Here is a 22,529-nt window from a genome sequence, read left to right as displayed (position 1 = left end):
ATAGTGCCGCCGATGGTGACGTCATCCATCGTGTCGCCGTCGATGGGTGACGTCACCCGTCGCCACCAGCAAAAGTTATCTTTCGCCGGTCGGACGCATCACGGGATTCCCGCAATTTGATTTGTTCAAGGGCCGTCACGTGATGCGACGGCCCTTGACAAATCAAATTTTGCCAGCGGCGGGTTTTCGCGACGACTCCGTCGCTTGTTGCCGTCGCGTGCACTATAAGCGCACGCGGCGGCAATGCGTTTGTTTTCGGGCGTATTCGCGTCTCCGTCGCCGGCACTAAAAGCACGGCCTAAGTCTCACAACATACCGCTTACATTGTAAACTCTCCCAGGCAGGGAATTTCCTTTCCTGTTGTCTGATCTTGTTTGTTATCATTCCCTATACTGTATTGTCCCTCTTGTAAGTACAGCTGTGAGCGCTATATAAATAAAGACATACATACATACATACATACATACATACATACATACATACATACATACATACATACATACATACATACATACATGCATTCATACATACAAACCTTCTTGTGGATGAGGATAACTATAGCATTGCTCCATTGTTCGGGAATTTTCTTGTTATTCAAGCAGCATGTAAAGAGATTTGGAAGGATTTTCTCTACTTCCTCCCCAGCTTTTGTCAACATTTCAGATGTAATTCCATATTTCCCAGAGGCCTTCCTATTCTTCATGGACTTTATTGCCTTTCACTTCTTCTGGAAGGGTGCACTGTACGTCATTGGGGGTTTCTTCTCGCTCTTCCTCTGCTTGATTATGCATTCTGTTATCTTGTATAGTTTCATGTAGAAGTCCTAAACTCTCTTTATGATAAATGCACAGTCTTATTGTTGATCCAGCGTCTTGGTTGAGTGCAATGATTTGCTTCCTCCCAATCCGCTGCTTCATCTTCTTTAAGCTTTATGCTTGCGGATCATCTTGTGATTGTTTATGCATATGTTAGACATATTTAAATACGGAGGAAAGGTGGTCAAAGGTAGACAAAAAGATGTTTACAATGGAAACTGCATTTAAACTATATTTGAAATATCAATTATATTCTGGAAATAGACACATTGTTAAAGGTGTACAGTACCAATATCTATATAAAAAAAAAACTATTTCTAATGTCAATTAATTGATAACCTAAAATATTTAAATGCACCTACAGGTATCTAATTTATAAATAAAATATTACATTCAAATCTTACAAACAAGAAAAGTGTAGATCTTATATTATGAAGCCACAAAAAGACAATGCACACAGAGGGGAACCCGCACACCCATGGAAAGAGACACTAAATTTTGATAGGGTATGAAAAAGATTAGTGAGTGAGGCGAGAGGTTTTGAAAGCGTCAATAATATATCATCCACAAAAAGATCTGTCTTGAACTCCTCCTTTTTGACAAAAATACCAGTACAGGCAGTCCTCGGTTATCCAACGGAATCCGTTCTGGAAGTAGTGTTGGATAGTGAAACCGTTGTAAAGTGAGTCCCATGTTAATCAGTGGCGGCGAGCGTTGGATAATGCATTCCGGCGTCGAAAAACGGCCCTTAGGGTTGCATTGTAAAGCGTTGGATATGCCATTCGTAAAGTGAAACGTGGGATAACGAGGACTACCTGTAATGTTGGGACTCATTCTTATCCGACAGTTCTTTGGCCAAGGCAGATTCTCACCATTTTATTACTACAAAAAGACACTATATTATTACTCAAAATTATTATTGAATAAATTCTAAATATAATATAAGCAAATGTGAACTACTTAAAATGCGGAGTGTACAATTTGAAACGTATAAGGGGTATTGACCAGATAATTGTGTTTGTAGCTAAACATTCATTAAAACCTTGCAGTTCTAGGGTGTTTCATTTAAAGATCCAATAAGTTTTGGCGACAAAGTGTTTTGGATCTATCCCCGCCTAAATGTGAAGGGGAGACATATGATACTCCGTGTTGGGAGTTCTTTATTATGCACCCTACATTATGTTTGGGAACACTGAGTTTATGAATCGGTCAAAATACTCCTCCTGTGTTCTAAAAATCAAATGGAGGGGACTCCCAACCTAATGAAGACTTCAACCACATGCTATGAAATATACAACATAATGTGTCCTACAATTAATTAACCCCTTAACTTTGTGACACTCATTGCCATGTGTCGCACTAAATTCCTTTTTTTGTTTGTAAAAATTCACATGTAAGGCAACTGTTTCTACCAGATTTAAAATTGCCCATTGATTTGGAATTTAATGTGTTTGTACAATGGGGACTACCAGTGATTTAAGTCTACTCGGTGCTAGGATTTTTGCACAGTTTTAGCTTTTCAATAGATTATATTGCGTGTCACAGAAAGGTGTCCTTTTAAAACATCATCAGAAATAAGAACCTACCATTAGTTTTTTTTAAAGTATGTTTTATAATTGGTGCTGATTGATTGATTGAATTTGATTATAAACGCAGATGTTTATTTTTTATTATCCACCAAATTATCCGTATTCAACGATTTTTCTTTATACATTACATAGTAGTGTTGTACCGAGTCCTGACAATTACCGTGTACCCGCCGAAAAATAGAAATTATATTACATAAAAATATTTTGGGAGAATTATTATTCTCTTAAAACCGAGGCAATAGCAAGGAGATCCCTTACTTTTATGCCTGAAGCACTTCTTCCCTTTGTGTTATTTGTATGATTTGTTATTTATATAATTGTCACGTGTATTACTGCTGTGCAGTGCTGTGTACATTAATGGCGCTATATAAAAACATACAAACTGACTTACAACTAGGTAAAAAACATATCTGAATTGTCTGTCTGCAAGCAATCCTGTGCTATGTGTAGTTGTAGTCTTTTTAGTCTAGTCTTAATTAAATTAACTTACACTAACACTTAGGCATGACAAGACCCTATTGAAAAAACCATCTGTGTTAATATGCCTCACATGTGCTAATTAAGGTGGTTGGGCTGAAATAAATTCTGTCAGGTGACTTATTAGGCCTTTATAAGAGCAACCAGAGTAGCCCTAGCTGTGAAAAGCAGGCCAAGATTCAAAGTGGCCCAGTTTTAAGTGGCATGGTCGAGTTTAACAGGGAGTTCAACAGGAGGGAAACAAGGGGACTACAGAACACCTACGGACCCTCAATCCTGGATGTGAACTACGCTGGAAAGGTGGACATTTTCTATCCAAGACCACACATCTCAGCACTAAACTACTGCTGCCATGATGCTGCTACTTATTTGCTCTGACCTCGCTTCTTTTCAAAATACACATTTCTTTCTAACAGCCCCATGTCTCCAACTCAATTCATATATCTCCATCTTCTTTACCCCTCAATAAAAAACACCCACACAAATCCTCTATTCACACCCTCTATCTACTCCTTCCTGCTGCTGGGGATCTCCCCTAAGCCTGAAGCCAGACATACACACCTGATCTCACCTACGCCTCCCTGCCATCTCTTCCCCTTTAAATGGTGTTAACCTTTTCATTTAACACCCATCTACAGCACTTATTCCCTCACCTGCTGTCTCTGTAAGGCTTCCCCTCAAACCTCTTAGATTGTAAGCTCTTCGGGGCAGGGATTTCCTTTCCCATTGTCTGATTTTTGCTGCACTTATTGTATTTTTAAAATTCCCTGTACTATATTCTTTGTGAAGCGCTGAGTACACTTTCGGCACTATATAAATAAAGACATACAATATAATACAAATATAGATATGTATCTCCAGTGGTTGACAAATCACCAAAAAATCTACTCGCCAGACAAAAAATCTACTCGCCACCTAGTACCAAACGTGTGCTGCTTGGGCCAATATTTACTCGCCCGGGGGTTAAATCCACTCGCCCGGGGCGAGCAAATGTATAGGTTTGTCGAACACTGTGTATCTCTATATCTCCTAGATTGGCATTACTCTGCTCATTGTGGCTCCACACTTATATGGCCTGCAATTATACAATGCATACATACTATACAAAAACATATAATTATATTGGATAATATATCTATATATAAACTCACACAATAATAGTAATGACATATTTTGAAGTATAATGATATGTTTTTTTAATAGTGCAGTGCAGGGGTGTGCAAACTTTGTGTGCTGTGCCCCCCCCCCCCCCCCCCCCACCCCTCCTGCCTGCCAGCCCCTGTGCTTGCACCCGCCCTTAACTAAAAATCCGGCATCAAAAGAAGTGTGGGGTCACGTCACCGGTGGCGTCATTTCATGCGCATTGCCATGACATGTTACATCACATGACCCCGCTGCGTCATTTGACGACGCGTTGCCGACGACAAGGTAGGAGACACTGCAGAGGGCTCACCGATTTCCCCCGGCACTTCGTTTAAATGCTGTGGGGAAGAGCGTGGGCCCTCTGCAACCACCGCGCCCCCCCCAGGAAAAAGTTGTGCGCACCCCGTGTGCAGTGCATAGTAGGTTGTAGGCACAACGAGCAGTAAGTAGCTAGGGCAGGTTCAAACCAGGCAAAATTTGACAAAAAAATGAAGCATTCCCACTACAGCCACTGACACAAAGGGAGCTCCGAGTGTGGTTTTACTTTATATGGAAGGACAACATGCTGAAGCTACTTAACCCCTTCTTAATGTTGAACTCTTCTATGAGTAAGTGCCATTCCCCTATTGTTACAAGTGGCAACCTTCCCTGTTTGGGTTTTGGCCTCACTGATTTTTATCATTAGACTGTAATGGAGTTTTATTTTGGCATGATCCGGATGCATACTGTTTACTGTACCTATTCTGCAGTATGGGGATTAAAAATGGGCACAGGAAAGGTGGGACAGTTGGAAGTAAAAGCATGATATGACTTACAAGGGTGAGCAATTAAGTTGTGCAAGTTACAGTACATAGCAATTACTGAATATCGCCCAGATGATTGAGCACCTTTACAGCTACACCTACGTCGGGCTGAATAACATTGAGTTTTCTTTGGGTGTGCCCAAAAACTGCTTGAGGTTCGTTAACGCTGCTCAGACGTTCATTCTCTACTTGCTGTTTGGCTAGTGGGAAAAGGCTGAAACGAGCTTGGTTCATGTGAGTTAGAGGTTCTCAGTCTTTTTAAAGTGCCCCATCCCTCTGTGTAAAACCAAACTGAGCAGGGTGTCAATATGGTGCAATTTGCTTGGGTAATGTGCTGTTTGTACTTGGTGCTATTTCTCATCGTTCAGAGTGGAGATATTTATTCAGTGAGAAAAATACAAGCATTTTATATTCTTTACAATTTACAAGTGGCATTGATATCATTTTTTTAAAAAAAATATGAGATTGCACTAAAGGCTTCCTTATTCAGTGCAATATTCACCAAATGTTAAATAAATTAAAAGCACAGTAAATACTGACATTTCCCAAAAAGATGCAGTCCCACATGGCAATTATATACACTGGTTGCAGCCAAGTGAAAGCCCTCAGCTATTCAGCACATATCTTGCTATTTTTTTTTACAGATGCTATCAGAATTGAAAATGTTTACAGTTTAATAACTTTGAAAATTTAGGGCAAACGCCTCATTAGAGATGCACAAAACTGCCCAAGTAGTAAGCTTTCAGCTAAATCTAGCCTGACCGTGAGGAATATGTAGCCACAGACCGACCGGAATCAGAACACCTCCATTAGGAAGGCACCCGCAAAGTATATATTCCACAAACAATACTTTAATCTTTTATCAGAAATTGTACATATGAAAAAGTAGATATTTAAAAAAACAATTAAAAAAAAACACCCACACCAAAAACTCTCCAGTCAAAAATATAATAGAAGCAAAGTCTCCATATTACTACAGTCTGAAGGTCCGCTAATATTCCAGTCCTGTAATTACCCGGGTACACAGTGATCTAAGCGAAAAGAGACCCTATTTCAAAATAAATCCGATGGATCAGATCGATATTACCCCGAGCATGATCCCAGTGAGATCCATCGATGTAAAAATGTCATTTAACCTGAGTCCATATGTGATCGTAAATTCAGATAAAGTCTCCTCTCAGGTTCTCCATAATGCAAATGGCGTGACTGTTCAAATCACTATTTATAGTGTCGACATTATGGGACTCTAGCGATTATAGATAATCTAGCAAATTATCTGATTAAATTAAATAAGTGAATCATCCAAACCCTGACTGAACTGCGTTTTTTCTCTCCCTGCGAATAAAGGGACAATTTTGCATGTTTCATGACCTTATGCGAGCCACTTGCACATCTGTACACTCGACTTTGAAAAGCACAGTATACTCAAAGAAGAAACCTGTCCATTAAAAGGTATAAAAAGTGTAAATTCACCATCCATGGGTCTACTCTTCTCTAGGATTAATATGGCCACTGGAACTTTGCAATGCGCAATGTATGCAAGGCACAATATAAACATGCAATGTAAGGTGTGCCACGGGCTCATACTAAACTGGCAAAAAGAGGCAGCAATGACCACAAAGTCATTTCTCAGTTCCAAGCTACAGTATAAAGAGGCTTTTAAAAAATCCTGATTGGGCCCTATTTAAGTCTATAATTCTCTTTTATAACAGGAAACAGCTGGGTCATTTATCTATGAAGTAGGCCTATGTGATGTAAAAAGAGCATGAGCACAAGGGGGAAATTACCGGGTTGCGCATGCGCACTAGGGGGAAATTACCGGGATGCGCACTAGGGGGAAATTACCGGGTTGCGCATGCGCACTAGGGGGAAATTACCGGGTTGCGCATGCGCACTAGGGGGAAATTGCTGGGTTGCATATGCGCACAGTTGAAAATCGCCGTTCTGCTTTCCGGCGATTTTCACTATACGGCAGGCCCTTAGAACGGAACCCGCCGTATGCCCGGGGCCCTGCTGTGTACCTTCATCTCCCTTAGCACAGCCTGTTAAAATAGTGGCTTCAATAACTTTAGGCAAAAGATTTTTCACGATAAGTCAATTTCCATGACATAGTCTTGGAGCATCTAAATTTCGCAGGCGCATGATAGGTGAGCCAATTTCAAGTATCCAGTTATGTGGCAACATCCCAGATGGTTTGATTGCGTTAGGAAACGCTGTGCGATATTGAACTGCTTCATTTATATCCATGACTCGTATGTTCTAGCTTCTCCAGCCAATTGTTGTTGTATTTGTATGTTGATTTTATGGACGCAATGGTGTTTTTTTGGTGGGGTTTTTTTTTTTTTAGCAAGAATTGAACGTTCGCTAAGCCATTTGTATTTTTTGAAATTCATTTGAATGTTTGGAAAGACTTTGTGTTTTAATTTATTTCACTACGATGTTGCCAAAATGTTATGAAAAACTGATGAGTCCTGTGAGTCCATCAACTGGAAGTTTTCCTTCTCCAAGATCAAGTAGATGTTGAGCGAATCTGCCAGCAGAATCATCACCTTGTAAATGAACTGGCATTTTTGTTGGAAGCTTTAATTTGGTAACATTCCACCAGAGATATGAATTATTTAAACATGCCTTTAGGTCATCGGCCAGGGTTTCCTTTGATACAATAGGGAGTGTTTCGTGGAAATCCCCTGCTAAAACAACAACAACTCCACCCATATTAGTTTCATTGCGCCAGACGTCCTGAAGTGTTCAATCGTGAGCCTCTAATGCGTGTTTGTGGGACATTGTATTCTCGTCTCAAACAATAATCTCACACTGTTGAAGTGGTGCTACTGTATTTTTGTATATGGGCTGCTCCTGTATTTTTGTATACAGGCTGCTCCTTCCTGTATTTTTGTATACAGGCTGCTCCTGTGTCTTTGTATACGGGCTGCTCCTGTGTTTTTTTATACAGTCTGCTCCTGTGTTTTTGTATACGGGCTGCTCCTTCCTCTATTTTTGTATACGGGCTGCTCCTGTATTTTTTTTATACGGGCTGCTACTTCCTCTATTTTTGTATACAGGCGGCTCCTGTGTTTTTGTATGCGGGGTTCTCCTGTATTTTTGTATACGGGCTGCTCCTGTATTTTTGTATACGGGCTGCTCCTGTATGTTTGTATGCGGGCTGCTCCTGTATTTTTGTATGCGGGCTGCTCCTGTATGTTTGTATGCGGGCTGCTCCTGTATTTTTGTATGCGGGCTGCTCCTGTATTTTTGTATGCGGGCTGCTCCTGTATTTTTGTATGCGGGCTGCTCCTGTGTTTCTGTATGCGGGCTGCTCCTGTATTTTTGTATGCGGGCTGCTCCTGTATTTTTGCTAATGTTGCCAATTGGATTTTCAGAGTGACCAAGATTAAGTGGGTATCAGTGATGTCATTTGGGAATTGTATCCAAACATAGATGAAAACCTGCCCCATGATCTCAGTAACCATCATGCAAATTTTGCTTACGATCTCTTAAGATGTGCAAATGCATAGCGGACAGACAAACAACTTTCCAAAATACTGTATATAGTAGATGTAGGTCAATTAGAGACCATATGAATAGAGAGGGCTGGAAAAATGTTACCTACCTGCATTGGTGCAGGAAAACTCGCAGCACGTCTTTGGAAGCAGAGCATTCAATCACCGTCTGCTCCCCAAAGTCACACCCCTCAATGTATGCAAAGCTTTATGGGGCACAACTTTCGGGAAGCAGAGTGGTGTTTGACATTTCTACTTCCTAAGACGTGCTGCAGCAGCCATGGTCCACACATTATCACTCCCACCAATTTGTCACTCATTCGGTACTAAAGCGAAGCGCACACGGGAGCACGAGAATTTCTACGGTGGCGTGGCGGTTACAGAGGCCCTGCACTCTTCCCCACAGCATTTAAATTAAATGCCCGGGGAGGTGTGAGGCTTCTGTAACTCGCTTACCTGCTTCCAGCCGGGTCTTCGGCGACACGTCGCCATTGCAACGCGGCGTCAAATGACGCAGTGGGGTCACGTGACCGGCAATCTAATTTGACATGAAGACATTGAGAAAGGGGGGCGCGAATGCTGCGGCTCCCATGAAGGGGGCCGCAGCTCAAAAAGTTTGCACAGAGCTGCCGTACTAGATGGTAGTTCACATGCATTTGGTAATGAGATGTTGCAGTTGTGTTTTTTTTTTTTTTTTTTCCCTTGGAAGTTTAGTTTTATTGGCATGTTTTCTTCAAAAGCAACAATATATATGTATTTGTTTAATGCTTCCAGTACTAGAAAGCCACTAGTGCATTGCAGAACATACTTGTGCCAAGAGACTTTGGCAATTTTGTGTTCCATTCTTTCGCTTCTGCATCATTTCAGATACAACCTTGTTTGCCAAGTTTTATACACGGTAGCTGATCCAAATCTTTTTGGCAGATTAGCTCAGACTATGTGTAGATCTCGGACATTTGGTTGCGGCCATGTTGTTGCGACCAAATCGCCGCTGGTGTTTAGCCGCCACTCCCATCACCGCGGGGACATCTCTCTGCCATCTGCTTCGCCGCCAAGGTAAGCCCCTAACCTTACACTTTACCCTAAAACCCCTCTAATCTTAACCCCTAATGCTAACGCTACCACTTGCCCTACACACTGTAAACCCATACCCTACACACCTTAACCCCTTACTGTAACCCCCTACCCTAAAAACCTAACCACTAAAACCCCTTAAATTAACTTGCCTTATTGGCGAAATGGCCAGCGGCTGCGTGTCCAGCAGCTGTGGCTAAGGGTCCATTGGCCAGCAGGGAGTTGGTCCCAGCGAGGCGACCACATGTTCGATTCCGATATGTGCAACATGCATAAAACGGAGAGAAGCGATTGCAAGAAACGCTAAAATAAATGCATGTATGAAATAACTTGGTCTACTATTATCCAAAACATTCCTACAAACTAACACAGAGTGTGCACTGTCCCTGACAACCTCCTGTATCTGTTGCTGTTTTTTTACCTCACCTTCACCAGGGAGTTGGTGGAGCAGAATGGATTATCACAGGATAAATTCACAGACAAAATTCAGGTGCAATATTTGGGTGACAGCCGCAGCAGGTAACCAACGAGGGGATTTCCACGTATCTTGGCATTGGTCTGCTCATCCATCAACTTGTCAAGTGACCAGGCCATACTGTAGGTCATTTTCATTCCACATTCCATTGGGAGTTCCCTGCTAAACTCCTCCTGAACCAGGGGTTTCTCTGTGATGAGAGATCAGAAGTTTGACACCACAAGTCTGGTTCAGGTACAAAGAAAAAGAAAACAAGTCTGGTGTTACCGCTTTACTGGTAGAGAGCCAACACCAGTATTTCTAGTTCCATAAAGCAACCTCTGGCATGTTTATGCCATATTCTGTTTTTCAGGAGGCGGTGGTTCTGCCATTGGAAGGCATTCACATCTAGTGTACAGTATTGCTTCAATGTCTGAAGAAGATCAGGACACGGAATGACACAGAAGCCAGCATGTTGTTTGTTTATTCATATTTCATTACTTTTATTTCTCAACTAAATGACTTTTAATTTATTTATTTTTATGGAAACTGTTCCATGTGGAATAGCTTACGGTATAAATAAGTTAAAATAATAAGAAAGTGGTATCTGCCAAACATACAGTATTTGCACACGTGCCTCTTTTCTTTCTAGTTTAGGATGGAGCTATTTTTTTTTAGGTTTTTGTTTCCATCACCCAAAAAAAATGAATTCATGCAATAATATAATATCTAACATGAGTATGTGAATCTGTTCTGTAGGTGGACATTTTTCATTTGTCTCAAACCTAGACAGGCCTGGTGTTTGTGGAACCTCAACGATTTAGCATGTTCTGCAGTTTGACAGCATGATGGGAGGTTCTGCAGACTTCGGAAATCAAAGCCCAATCCTGGATGTCAGTCAATTTCCTGTATAAGAATATGGCAAAAATGTAGTATGCAATTGACTGTGACCAATTAGACAAACAAATAGGAATCCTGCATTGAGATGTGGTTCTATCCAGATAACATGCACTTTTGCAGTGTTTTGACATGCATTACGTTCACAGTATTCAATTTAGATTTTATGGACGCAATTTGCTTCCCTTTTTACAGCTGGTTTTATTGTCGTCCTTGCTGTGAATGCTCTTCCTTGACTATAAAGTTTTTCCCTCTGATTTTTTTTTTTTTTAACCCCAACTTACCAATAGTAAAAATAAATGCATTCACCGTACAAAGTCAGGAATAATTAAGATACTGTCTGGTAGCCCAAGAGAGGTCACCGAGAGGGCGTCTTGACCTCCTCGGCACCTGTCCCCCTCTAAGCATGTTGTTGTCAACCTATGATTGGATGCCTTTACCTGTGGAGGGTGAGGTAGGGTGCGCTATCAACTGGGTTGGCTGTCCTTTTTGGCAGGCTTTTGAGCACAAGAGTATAAAGTTGGTGCCGTTTTTGCTAAGGGTAGAAGGTCACACAGCTTCTCCCCCACCCTCCCCTTCCCAATGTTAATCAATGTCTTAGAATAGTGGCTGCTGTCGGGATGTTTGGGGTCATGGGTTGGGCCCGCCTGGAAATCGTCCCGACTTCCACCTCCGCTGTGGGACCGGAGGCCTCCCCACACCTCCCAAAGTAAGATTCTTAGAGAGGAGGGGGGGAGATTGAGTGAGAGGAGGAGTGGGCAAGGGGGATTGAGTGCGAGGAGGAGGGGGATTGAGTGAGCGAAGAGAGGGGATTGAGTGAGAGAGATGGGAGGGGGACGAATGACAGTAGCTCGCCAAAACGTTTTGCCCAATTACAGTATAGGCACAACTGAAAAAATGGTTGGCTATCCCTGATCTGTAACACTAATAATTGAAGGTTAAAGCCATTGCTTCAGATGGTTTTCTGAGTGCGCAGCAAGCTTGAAGAACAGGTGTCCGTTACATCCCTGAATGCAAACTTGACTCTTGTTCTCTTTTTGCAAGTATTAATTTAATTTCTTTTGTAGACATCCTTCAGATAAAGCAGACCAAATCTTGTTAATCGTGTCAAGTCATCTTCAAGGTTACCCAAGATTAACAGCACTTGAAGAAACACGTCTTCCTGACCTAGACATCTCTGTAGCCTTGTCAAAGTAAACACCGTATCAGAAACCTTGAATAGAGAAACGGCAGATAGCATCCTGAGGAGCTTACGGGCTATTCTATAGAGGGTGCGCTTGCTGCGCAGTGCGCGCACGCGGCAATTGTAGTTGGCTGTGATTAGTCAGCCTTTTAAAATAAAGCCACGCACGGCAGTGAGCTTGGAACCGGCCGACAGGAGGGAAGATTGGGGAAAAGTTTTTGCGCTGCTGTTAGTGTGTGTGTGGTGTGTTTAGTGTGTTTAGAAAGGTTTTCTGTATGATTTCTAAAGTAAAATAAATAAAATACATCCTAATTCATGATGGGGTAATAACACATTTACATACACAAGTGTGTGTGTGTGTGTGTGTGTGTGTGTGTGTGTGTGTGTGTGTGTGTGTGTGTGTGTGTGTGTGTGTGTGTGTGTGTGTGTGTGTGTGTGTGTGTGTGTGTGTGTGTGTGTATGCAGTGTTCGACAAACCTATACATTTGCTCGCCCCGGGCGAGTGGATTTAACATCGTGGCGAGCTCCTATTGGCCCAAGCAGCATACGTTTGATACTAGATGGCGAGTAGATATTTTTGTGTGGCGAGTAGATTTTTTGGTGATTTGTCAACCACTGTATATATGTACATACATACATACATACATACATACATACATACATACTGAGCAGTAGGCAGTAGGGGATTTCTGTTTCATTACATTAATCTACATTTTAATTTTCTCATAAAAAATACTAACAAAAATGTACCTTTTTAATGGCAAACTGACATTTACAAAATAATAAAAACCACTCTAGTACCGTCTTCAAGCAATTGGTAGCTGTTTTCCACCTATGGGTGACATAACTTATACATTGAGTTTTAATGTGCCTGAATGAACATTTTAGGTATTAATCAATGTTACATGAATGGTTAAAAATAGAGACTGATTTATCAGAGGGAAAGATATGCCATGAAATACCATGGCTTTTCCCCCTTGGTTTTTGCCGTGGATTTGCAGACAGGGGACTTTGATAAATAACCCATTCATTTTTTTTATAAGATTTGCTTTTGGGTTTCAGGCACTATAAACCAACCTAAACTTATATTTGAATGCATGGTTCTTGCTTTGTGTACTTAACCAGAGCCCTACTGTTTGAGCGCACCGTATGTACGTAACCACAGTCCTGTACTTTACTTTTGCAGAAGTCAAACCCCAAACACAGAAATACGTGATATTTGAGGTTTTAAAAATAAAATTGCATTTTAGTGGGAAAGTATCCTACCCATTTGTGAACTGTCGCTGATTTCACAGAAACCAGTGAGAGTTGGCAAGTCTGCTTTTTAATATTTCCTGAGTGACGGGGCTTTTGATACCTTTTTAATAGAGTAAAACAAGTTTGTTCATTTATGAAATTATGAATCGGAGATGTACAGATGCAGCGGTCGTTATTCGAACATATCACGCGTTGTATACCTCGGAATACCCATGTCATGGTGCGTCATTACCGCATGTTGACTCGTGTTTTATCCGAGTGCAGAAAATGTCATTTTAGTGTTCTGGTTTTTAAGCACCTGCAAATTGACACCGTACTGTATTGTACTGAACACATTACAATTCATTCATTTCTGCCACGGAAACGCGAAGAATTGCACCCAAACAAATCGGGATCCATGAAATTCAAACAAAGCAACCGCATGATTGGCCGCGTGGAGTACAGCAGCGCGCACGAAAACGGCTCCGTGATACGTTCGAATAACGGCCACTGCATCTGTAGCAAATAACGAAGCGTCATACGATATTTCTTTTTCAATTCATTAACCGGTATCGCGCACTACAACAAATCTTTGTATGTATATTGTTCTGCTGAGTAACATTTAAAAGGAACCATGTCCCTGTAGTTAACTTGTGGCCGGGGCGGGTGTGGGGGAACGAAGCATTCTGGGTGCATAATGTGGCTGGGGGGAGAGAGTGAGTGTGTGAGTGTGTGTCAGCAAGTCTGTCAGTGTGTGTGTATGTCAGCAAGTCTGTCAGTGTGTATGTGTATATCTGTCTGTCAATGTGTGTGTCAGTTAGTCTGTCAGAGAGTGTGTGTGAGTGAGACAGTCTGTCAGTCTGTCAAAGAAAGACACTTGCACTCACACACAGAGGAGCTGAGAGAGGAGGAGGGCTGAGTGCCTTGACAGCCATCATCCCCCATTCTACCCCTCTTTACCAAACTATGGCTCCTAAAAATTCCATCTGGCTCCTATATTTTATTAGATTTATATTCACCCGGCAATAAATATAAATCTAACAGTTCTGATTTTTTTTTATGTAGTGACAACAAAACTGCTGGAGGTGTGTGTGCTGGGGCTTTTACAGCAGCAATCTGTTCTACTCGCCATCAAAAAAATAAACGTCTCCTTTCTAACCTTGCCCTTTTTTGCTGTTTTTGCTTTGTTTTTAGCCATCCCATCCTTTTTAGATTCTGTAGTTGAATTCTGGAGATATTAGTTGCTGAAAATGTGGCTTCTTGGGAGTTTAAAATGGCTGTTTCCATTCACACGCCTTAAGTCATGAGGGTGCTCTGGTAACTGCTGATGCCTGTGAAATAATAAACGTGAAAACTAAGCAACAAATTATGATCGTGAAAAAATAAAGTGAATTCATGTTGTGATGACCTATTTATAGCGGGTTATGTCATGACTTCAGGTTTGTTCTCTGGGGGGAATGCTCCTGTAATATATACCCATAGTGCTCAGCAAGTGGTATGAGCACAACTGATGCAACTTAAGGTTTGGATTGCTGTAGAAGGGAAGATGAGTGAAACACTGTGATAAGCAGCACACAAATCACACTATACAGATGTAGTCCGAGTCATCTTCCTCTTGACCACAATTTGCCAGAGGCCAACTAGGCCAGCAAACCACGGGCAGAGCAAGTCCCTCTATAAACTCATGCCACCAAATTTGAGCTGTGGAGAATGTCGGTGGAAGACCATGTGAGATTGCAACTGCCTATCTATTTATATTCAAATTGGGGGAAAATAGGATATAGGTGGGATGAAAGCCCAGGACATACTGGTGGTTTGAAATTACTGGTGGTTTGAAATGTTCTTTTATCATACGGTAAAGCTGGCACTCATTGATCTGTATGTTCTGCACATTTTGTTTTTCAGACTAACAGGGATGCCAAAAGAAAAATATGACCCTCCTGATCCTCGCAGAATTTATACCATCATGTCGGCAGATGAGGTGGCCAATGGCAAAAAGTCTCACTGGGCCGAATTGGAGATTTCTGGTGAGTTCCATTTTTACAGCCTGCAAGATTAGTAGAAGCAATATAAGTGACCTTACTACAGACTGGGGTGGCCAAACGCCGTTACTGAAGAGCCACCAACAGGCCAGATTTTAAGGATATCCCTGCTTCAGCACAGGTGGCAAAATGAATGAGACAGCTGTGCATAAGCCGGGATTTCCTTTAAACCTGGCCTGTTTGGCACAGAGTTTGGTCACCCCATAAGATGGACATTATCTTCCTTTCTTTTGCTTTAAGGGATTATAGATGAGAATGGGGGGGGGGAGACACGTGGTGCAGTAGGTATGCACTAGCAAAGGTGTAGAAACCAAATTATTTCAAATGATACCAGGTATATGCACTTGTGCACTATTACATGAACTGTCAGAAATGGTTCAGAGAATTTCCCCATATACTAGCACCGGGGCCCAAAAATCACTTGTTCCGCCCCTGACCGGCGGTTGGGACATTTTGTGCTTCTTATTGGACAACTGGGGCAGCCATCTGTTGAATATCCAGGAAGAACACTAGCAACTGAATCGTTACGTTCTTCAGGAAATGGGGGGTTTCCCAGAGCAAAATAAAATGTACATGTATAATGTACAAAGGGGAGGATTGCTGTTTTATTAATAGATAAATATCAATAAAACAAATATCCCCAAATAAGTGATCTAAATTAATGAAATTCCCCCCCCCCCCCCCCCCCCCCCCAGTGTTTGACGGAGAATTCGGTGTTTATGTATGTGTAATCAGCACTTGTTTTGGACGGTTGCGCTAATGCTTTTTTCTTATCTTGCCTTTTGTAGGTAGGGTGCGGAGCTTGAGTACTTCGCTCTTCTCCTTGACGCACTTGACCGCGCTGCACCTCAGTGATAACAACCTCTCCTGTATCCCACCCGAAGTCGCCAAGCTCCACAATCTGGTTTATCTGGACCTTTCATCCAATAAACTCAGAAGTTTACCAGCAGAACTAGGGAACGTAGTGTCACTCAGGTGAGAGGACAGACGAGTACAGGTTGTGTGTGCAAGGGTCATTTTAAGGGGAATTAGCACACATTTACAACAGTTATTCTGTACCAACGTCTGCTCATTTGTGCACAATCTATCATTAAAGCAGCAATCCAGACAACTGTCCATACTCCTTTCTATACATAATTCGGACCCGAGGATGAGGAGGTCCTCCTTGGCTGAACCGCACTGTTTAGGTCCGGGGGTCTCCCCATTTCCGAGATACTTACCGGTTTAGTTGCTGGTGCTGCCACAATGTCATTACCCCTCCCTCCGATGATGTGGCACATTCTTATTGGCCCGGTCGGTGGCCATGCAAGATATGGGAGACATTTTGATTTCCCTAAAGAGGAGGAAACCACCGACCATTAAACCAGTACGTATCTCGGGACCAATGTGGTCCCTGTATTTAAAAGATAATGCCGCTTAGCTCTGCAGGACTCCCCAGTAAAACTTTTGTTTAAAAAAAAAGTTAGGCAGAATTGCTGCTTTGTCATCCAAACTTAAGCTTATTTGCAGCAAAGAATGTTTCTTGTCTTAGCTCATTAGGCACATTGCTTTGCTTGGCTTACATTGCCTGTTCAGAATGCTGCAGCAGCAATCAGCTGCAAATAAGGGCTTGTTAGATAAAGAAAGAACAGCTTCCGCTCTGCTATTGGGTGTGAGTGGTGCAAATGGAAAATAAGGACTATATTAGAGAACTGAAAGTATTCATTTTGAAAGTATGCACTCAACCTCTAATCAAAAGGTAACGCAAATAAGGGGTTCCCAGACTTCTCCTTTGAAATGCCACCTTGTATAAAAATTGATTTTCGGGTCTCCTCCCCATTCACATACATACACATATTGCTTCCTGTGTCCATGGCAACCCCTCCTCGGCAACTTAAAATGAGCAGTGGGAACATTTCCTGTCTTAAAGCTGTCCTGTACAGTACAGTATTGGAACTGAGGGGCAGGGGGTCCTGGAGTTAAACCACTCTGGTTTTTAGTTCCGGTGGTCTCGGGCTCCAGAGATAATCACAGGTGTAGTTACATGTACCAGTGTTTGCTGAAGGGTTTTAAATTGCCATCCAATAGGAAAACACAAACGATGATGATGTGGATTCCTCATGGCCCGTGTTTTGGCCGTCATTTTTATTTCTCCTGGAGGCCAAGTAGCTCCGGAACCCGGAGCTAGAAGTAGCACCGTTTAGCGCCAGGGACCCACTCCCTTCCATTCCTGTAAAACAATAATATATATATATTATGTTAAATCCACTCGCCCGGGGCGTGCAAATGTATAGGTTTGTCGAAATAAATATATATATATATTTATTTTGACAAACCTATACATTTGCACGCCCCGGGCGAGTGGATTTAACATCGTGGCGAGCTCCTATTTGTCCAAGCAGCACACGTGTGGGGTACTAGGTGGCGAGTAGATTTTTTGGTGATTTGTTGACCAGTGCGTGTGTGTGTGTGCGTGTGTGCGTGTGTGTGTGTGTGCGTGTGTGTGTGTGTGTGTGTGTGTGTGTGTGTGTGTGTATATATATATATATGTATATGTGTATATATATATACATACATATATATACATACATACATACATACTGCTGCGGCACAGTTTATTCGAGCATTTGCCCGTTCTGTGCCGCAGCAGTAGCCTGGCGCGCGCCCGAGTGTGACGGGCGCGCGCCGAAGCAGCGGAAGAGCGCCCTCCGATCGGGGCGCTCTCCCTACCGCTGCCGGGTCCGCCGGGTCCCCCGGAACCCCCTGCCGCTGTCCCGCGATCGCGGGACACCAGGGCTCCCTCGGGGAGCCCCTGGACACGCGTGCAGGGGGCGCACGCTCCCGATGACGCGTGACCGCGCGTCTATGACGCGCGGCACGCCGAGGGGCGGCCACTAGCAAGCCGGGAGATTTCCCGGCTTGCGGTACCGACCACACTTCAATAAAGTGTGTCGGTAGTATACATACATACATACATACATACATACATACAAGTCATCCTGTGTGATAAAACCGTAGTGCATGCAGAGTTTAAGGCATATCAAAATGGCCAAAGAGAAGATGTAATATTAAAACCAAACCGGTTTACAAAGGTAAAATACCAAATTACATTGGAAAATGCAGATAATTCTGACATTTGCAATGCTGCCAAAGTGCCTAAGAAGCTTTGTAACGGGGCAGGTGCTTCACTTTCAGGCTATCCCTTTACAGAGTGCTTGAAATAAAGTCACCTAACTGTTATGTTTCTCCTCTGATGCAGGGAATTGCTTTTAAATAACAATCTGTTACGGGTTTTACCTTATGAACTGGGCCGACTGTTCAGGCTTCAGACCCTGGGGTTAAAAGGTAAGTGACACGCTGCTATGACGCACAGACATTTACATTGCACTGCTGCTCCTCCGTCTTTCTCCTTCTTATTTATCAGTCAACATATTTTGCTCCTACACGGTTTTTCTATTTTAAAATTGTATTCCTCTTACTGAGCTTTTAAATGCGCTTCCCCCCCCCCCCCCGTATTGTAACCTTTGAACCCTAGACGTACCCTGAATGCCATGAGGGCTGGCACTGTACGGGCCCTATTACATACAGAGTACTTAATGCATTAAATGCTTGTCTTCTCAGAGGATCTCTGGCAGGGAATCTCAACTCCAGTCCTCAAGACCCCCAACGGGTCAGGTTTTCAGGATATCCCTGCTTCAGCACAGGTGGCTCAATTATCGGTCGAAGACTGAGCCTCTGATTGAGCCACCTGTGCTGAAGCAGGAATATTCTGAAAACCTGACCTGTTGGGGCTTAGGGGGGCGTCAGAACTAGAGCACCCCATATCTATTTGACACCTTTAAAAAAAATGTTTAAAACAGACAAGTATAATTTGTAAAAAATGTTTTGTACTTTTAATATTTCCATGGTAAGCAAACTGGTGTTTTTACTATCTTTATCTAATGTATGTTGATGATAAAACTGTTTGCCAGCCCCTTAAAGCCACAGGTAAAGTGTCAGCTTTGCTCTGTCCTTTTGATTGCAAATTAATTATGGGGCCATCATTCGTCAAACAGATAAATATAAGTAGCTGATATGCTTGCATCCAGTTTTTCTGGCAAGACGTTATATATATTAATCTTTTACATGATACCATACACATAAGTAAACGGTTGCTATAATGGGTGTATTCTTTCTAACAAAATCAATTGCACTCATAAATTGTATAGATATATTTTTTATATTTATAAAAAATATATATATATATACACACACACATCTGCTACGTGGGACTACCCCTTCAACAAGTCTTCAAGGGATGCTTTCCTTTAACTCATATAAGACACCTCTCTAAAAGGGAAAAATAGCCTGTGGCGGGTTGAAGAACTGCAAATGTTATGTATAAGGTTACTGAAGCCTAGTGCAGCGGCTCACAACTCCAGTCCTCAAGAATCTCCATCAGGCCAGGTTTTAAGGATATCCCATCTCCAGCATAGGCGGCTCAGTCATTTTGATTGAACCACCTGTGGTCAAGCCGGGAGACCCTTAAAACCGGACATGGTCTAGAGACGTTGCTAGATTAATCATAATATATCTGCAGAAGACTTGGGGATCAAAACCATGATCAACAGGAAGGACAGTAGTGATATAATCGCTGAACCTTTTCCCATCACCTTATATCCTTGCATGATCACCCTGTGCTCATTTGATTTTTGCAGGCAATCCTTTATCGCAGGACATTCTCGGCGTGTACCAGGAGCAAGATGGGACACGAAAGCTACTGAACTACATGCTTGACAATCTAGCAGGTATTGGCCTTCATTGCCACTGTAATTATATATTGTAATATCATTGTCTTTAAGAGCAATCAATAGGTGGGCTATATGTATGTATGTATGTGTGTGTGTGTGTGTAAACAAACCCCACAAAGGAGACCATATGCATAAATTAGTCAATTTAGATCACAGGTGATTTATAATACCTGCACAAAACAAAAATAGCAAATAAATGGTAGTTTGTTAGGTGCAAAAAGCACACACAGGCTCAAAGTTTTGGTCCCCAGGGGGACCTTCTTCAGGGGTAACATACCTGCTCTGGACCACACAATATATATAAAAGGGGCGAACAATAGGCATAAGCGAGAGGGGGTGGGGCAGTATTGCTAGACAACAACAAGTGAGTGACAGCAACGTGCGAGTAAGTGAAGATAGTCCCCCTGGTGACCTAAATTTGGGGCTTATGTGGGCTTTTTGGACCTAATAAACGACCCCTTATTTGCTATTTTTGTGTTGTGCCGGTATTATACTGTAGATCACTTGTGACCTAAATTGACTATTCCTGATTTTCCTTAACCGTGCACCATGACTACCTTCTATGAGGCACTTGACCCAGTGTGTGCGGCCATCTTGTTGAACGCCACACATACGTAGGGATAGAGAGTATATATATATAAGAAGTGTTAACAGGGCTGTCAACCTGGAATAAAGCCGGACCAACCGTCCTGACGGCTGCGAGTAGTCCGGTCGGCTGATCCCTAAAGTTTGCCACAAAATGAAATTGGGCCCAACGTACGGGACCCCTGGTCAACAACACTCGGCACTGTCCCCCCCGCCCAACAACAACTCGGCACTGTCCCCCCTGCCAAGCACCCCACCTCAAACACGCCACATTTTCATTACTCAGCAAGTTACTCCAAAGACCTCTTGCTGGTGGTAATAGAACCTTACTGCCGGCACTTTTCACTGCTTCTCTCTGTAAGTACCCAGGTGTGCACCAGAATTGGGATACTCCTGTTTCACATGTACAAAATCAATCCTTCACCGTCCCTGTCTGTGTTTGAGACACCAGCTTGCGTACTAGTAAAACTTCCCACTACTCTAATTCCCAATTTTGCCATTCACCTTTTTTTTTTTTTTCTTTTTTTTTTTTAGGGCTAATCAGTTACTTAAACTTTGTCAGATTTCTCCGTACCCTTTAATTCTGTTTTCAAATCCTGATTTATTTCCGTTATATGTTTCTCCATTAACCCTTAAGCGGCTTTGAAATACATTGCTGGCCCATCTGGCAGCTAAGGGGTCAAACGTGTTTTTACTTGAAATGTTTTTGCCACTTTTACGTCAGTGACAGTAACCACAATTTGGGGGGAGAGCCATGAAGTTGTGCGGCGTGGCCACCAATTAAAAACATAGAAGTCAGTGACGTCCAACACAGCACAAACATTTCGCAGTTCTTTTGCATTTATTTCAAGTTGCATGTATTATGAAAAAATCAAACCTCCTCTTGTATGTTGCAGTTCATCCAGAACAGCTTCCTCAGAGGCAGTGGATTACATTAAAAGAACGAGACCAAATTCTTCCCTCAGGTATGTTGGCATCTTTCTATCTGCTGCTGTTCATACAATTTGTTGATGGATTCCAGGAAAGCTCCGGGGTGTCTCACTCTGTTCCTGTGTAGTTTGAGAGCACGATAAGAAGGCTGTACAAAAGATGCATGCTTTTTCAGGGTTTTTTTTTTTTTTAATCTGCTTTATTTTGGTTTGAGCTCTTAGATGTACAGCAGCTGGCACATATTGTTCGGCCTTAATGCGTAATACAAAAGCAGAGAGGCCAAAACAATCTGGTCTTTAGAGGTACAATACTTCAGCACAGGACAAGGAGGTTTTTCCTGGAACTTGTACAGTTTCAGGCCCCAGTGCTTCTTCCAGTGGCAACTCGAGCCATAAACAAAGGTGCAACAAAAGGGAGCAGTCATGAATGGCGAGTTTGTTATTATCTGGGAGCTATTATTATTATGCTCACATAATAATTGCTCTTGCCCCTGTTTGCACAGACATAACTCATGACCTATACATGGGGTCAGACTAAAGCTTGGTTCTTTGTTGCATAATGATTACGGGACTATTTGTTTCCATGTTTCCTGGAAATCAGATGATGTTATTTTGCAACATCCCACCTGGAGAAAGCAAAAAACCTAATTGACATTAAAAAGAAAGTTTTTGGTCTACATCATGACAAAAAAATCATTTATTTTGCCATTAAAACCCTTACTCACTCAAAAAAAACAAAAACAACCTTTAATAAATCACAGTGGATCCTGTAATCACACTGGGTTAGTGACCACTTAAGAAAACTCCATACTGATTGAATGCTGCCTTTACATACAAGACCCATGTCTGGTTTACTTTACAGGTCCACAATAGCAGCATGCGATCCATGTAAAAATGAAATAAACACTCGTTGCCTTTTTTTAAATATCTCCAGGCAACAGTTCTACATCAATGTCCAATAATTGTGGACTCGACCTGCATTAGTTGTTTAGAGGCTTTTCCTTTTAAAAATAAAAGAAAGGTCTTCTCTATT

At 42.2% G+C, this 22,529-nt stretch overlaps 1 protein-coding gene across 1 annotated transcript in view; it reads left to right on the top strand.

Moving 5' to 3' along the window:
• The window catches only part of CNOT6L (CCR4-NOT transcription complex subunit 6 like), a 99,519-nt gene that overhangs the window by 43,072 nt on the left and 33,918 nt on the right, over positions 1 to 22,529 (top strand). Inside the window, exons 2-6 of the mRNA XM_075606822.1 lie at positions 15,077 to 15,198; positions 16,002 to 16,188; positions 18,452 to 18,537; positions 19,890 to 19,979; positions 21,464 to 21,532. Coding sequence (XP_075462937.1) covers positions 15,087 to 15,198; positions 16,002 to 16,188; positions 18,452 to 18,537; positions 19,890 to 19,979; positions 21,464 to 21,532 — 544 coding nt within the window. The 5' untranslated portion in view covers positions 15,077 to 15,086. The remainder of the gene's footprint in view (positions 1 to 15,076; positions 15,199 to 16,001; positions 16,189 to 18,451; positions 18,538 to 19,889; positions 19,980 to 21,463; positions 21,533 to 22,529) is intronic.

The sequence above is a fragment of the Ascaphus truei genome, chromosome 1, assembly GCF_040206685.1.
Source record: "Ascaphus truei isolate aAscTru1 chromosome 1, aAscTru1.hap1, whole genome shotgun sequence".
NCBI classification, from domain to species: domain Eukaryota; kingdom Metazoa; phylum Chordata; class Amphibia; order Anura; family Ascaphidae; genus Ascaphus; species Ascaphus truei.
The sequence above is the reverse complement of the archived record's forward strand: the minus strand, read 5'-3'. Positions and strand labels throughout refer to the sequence as shown.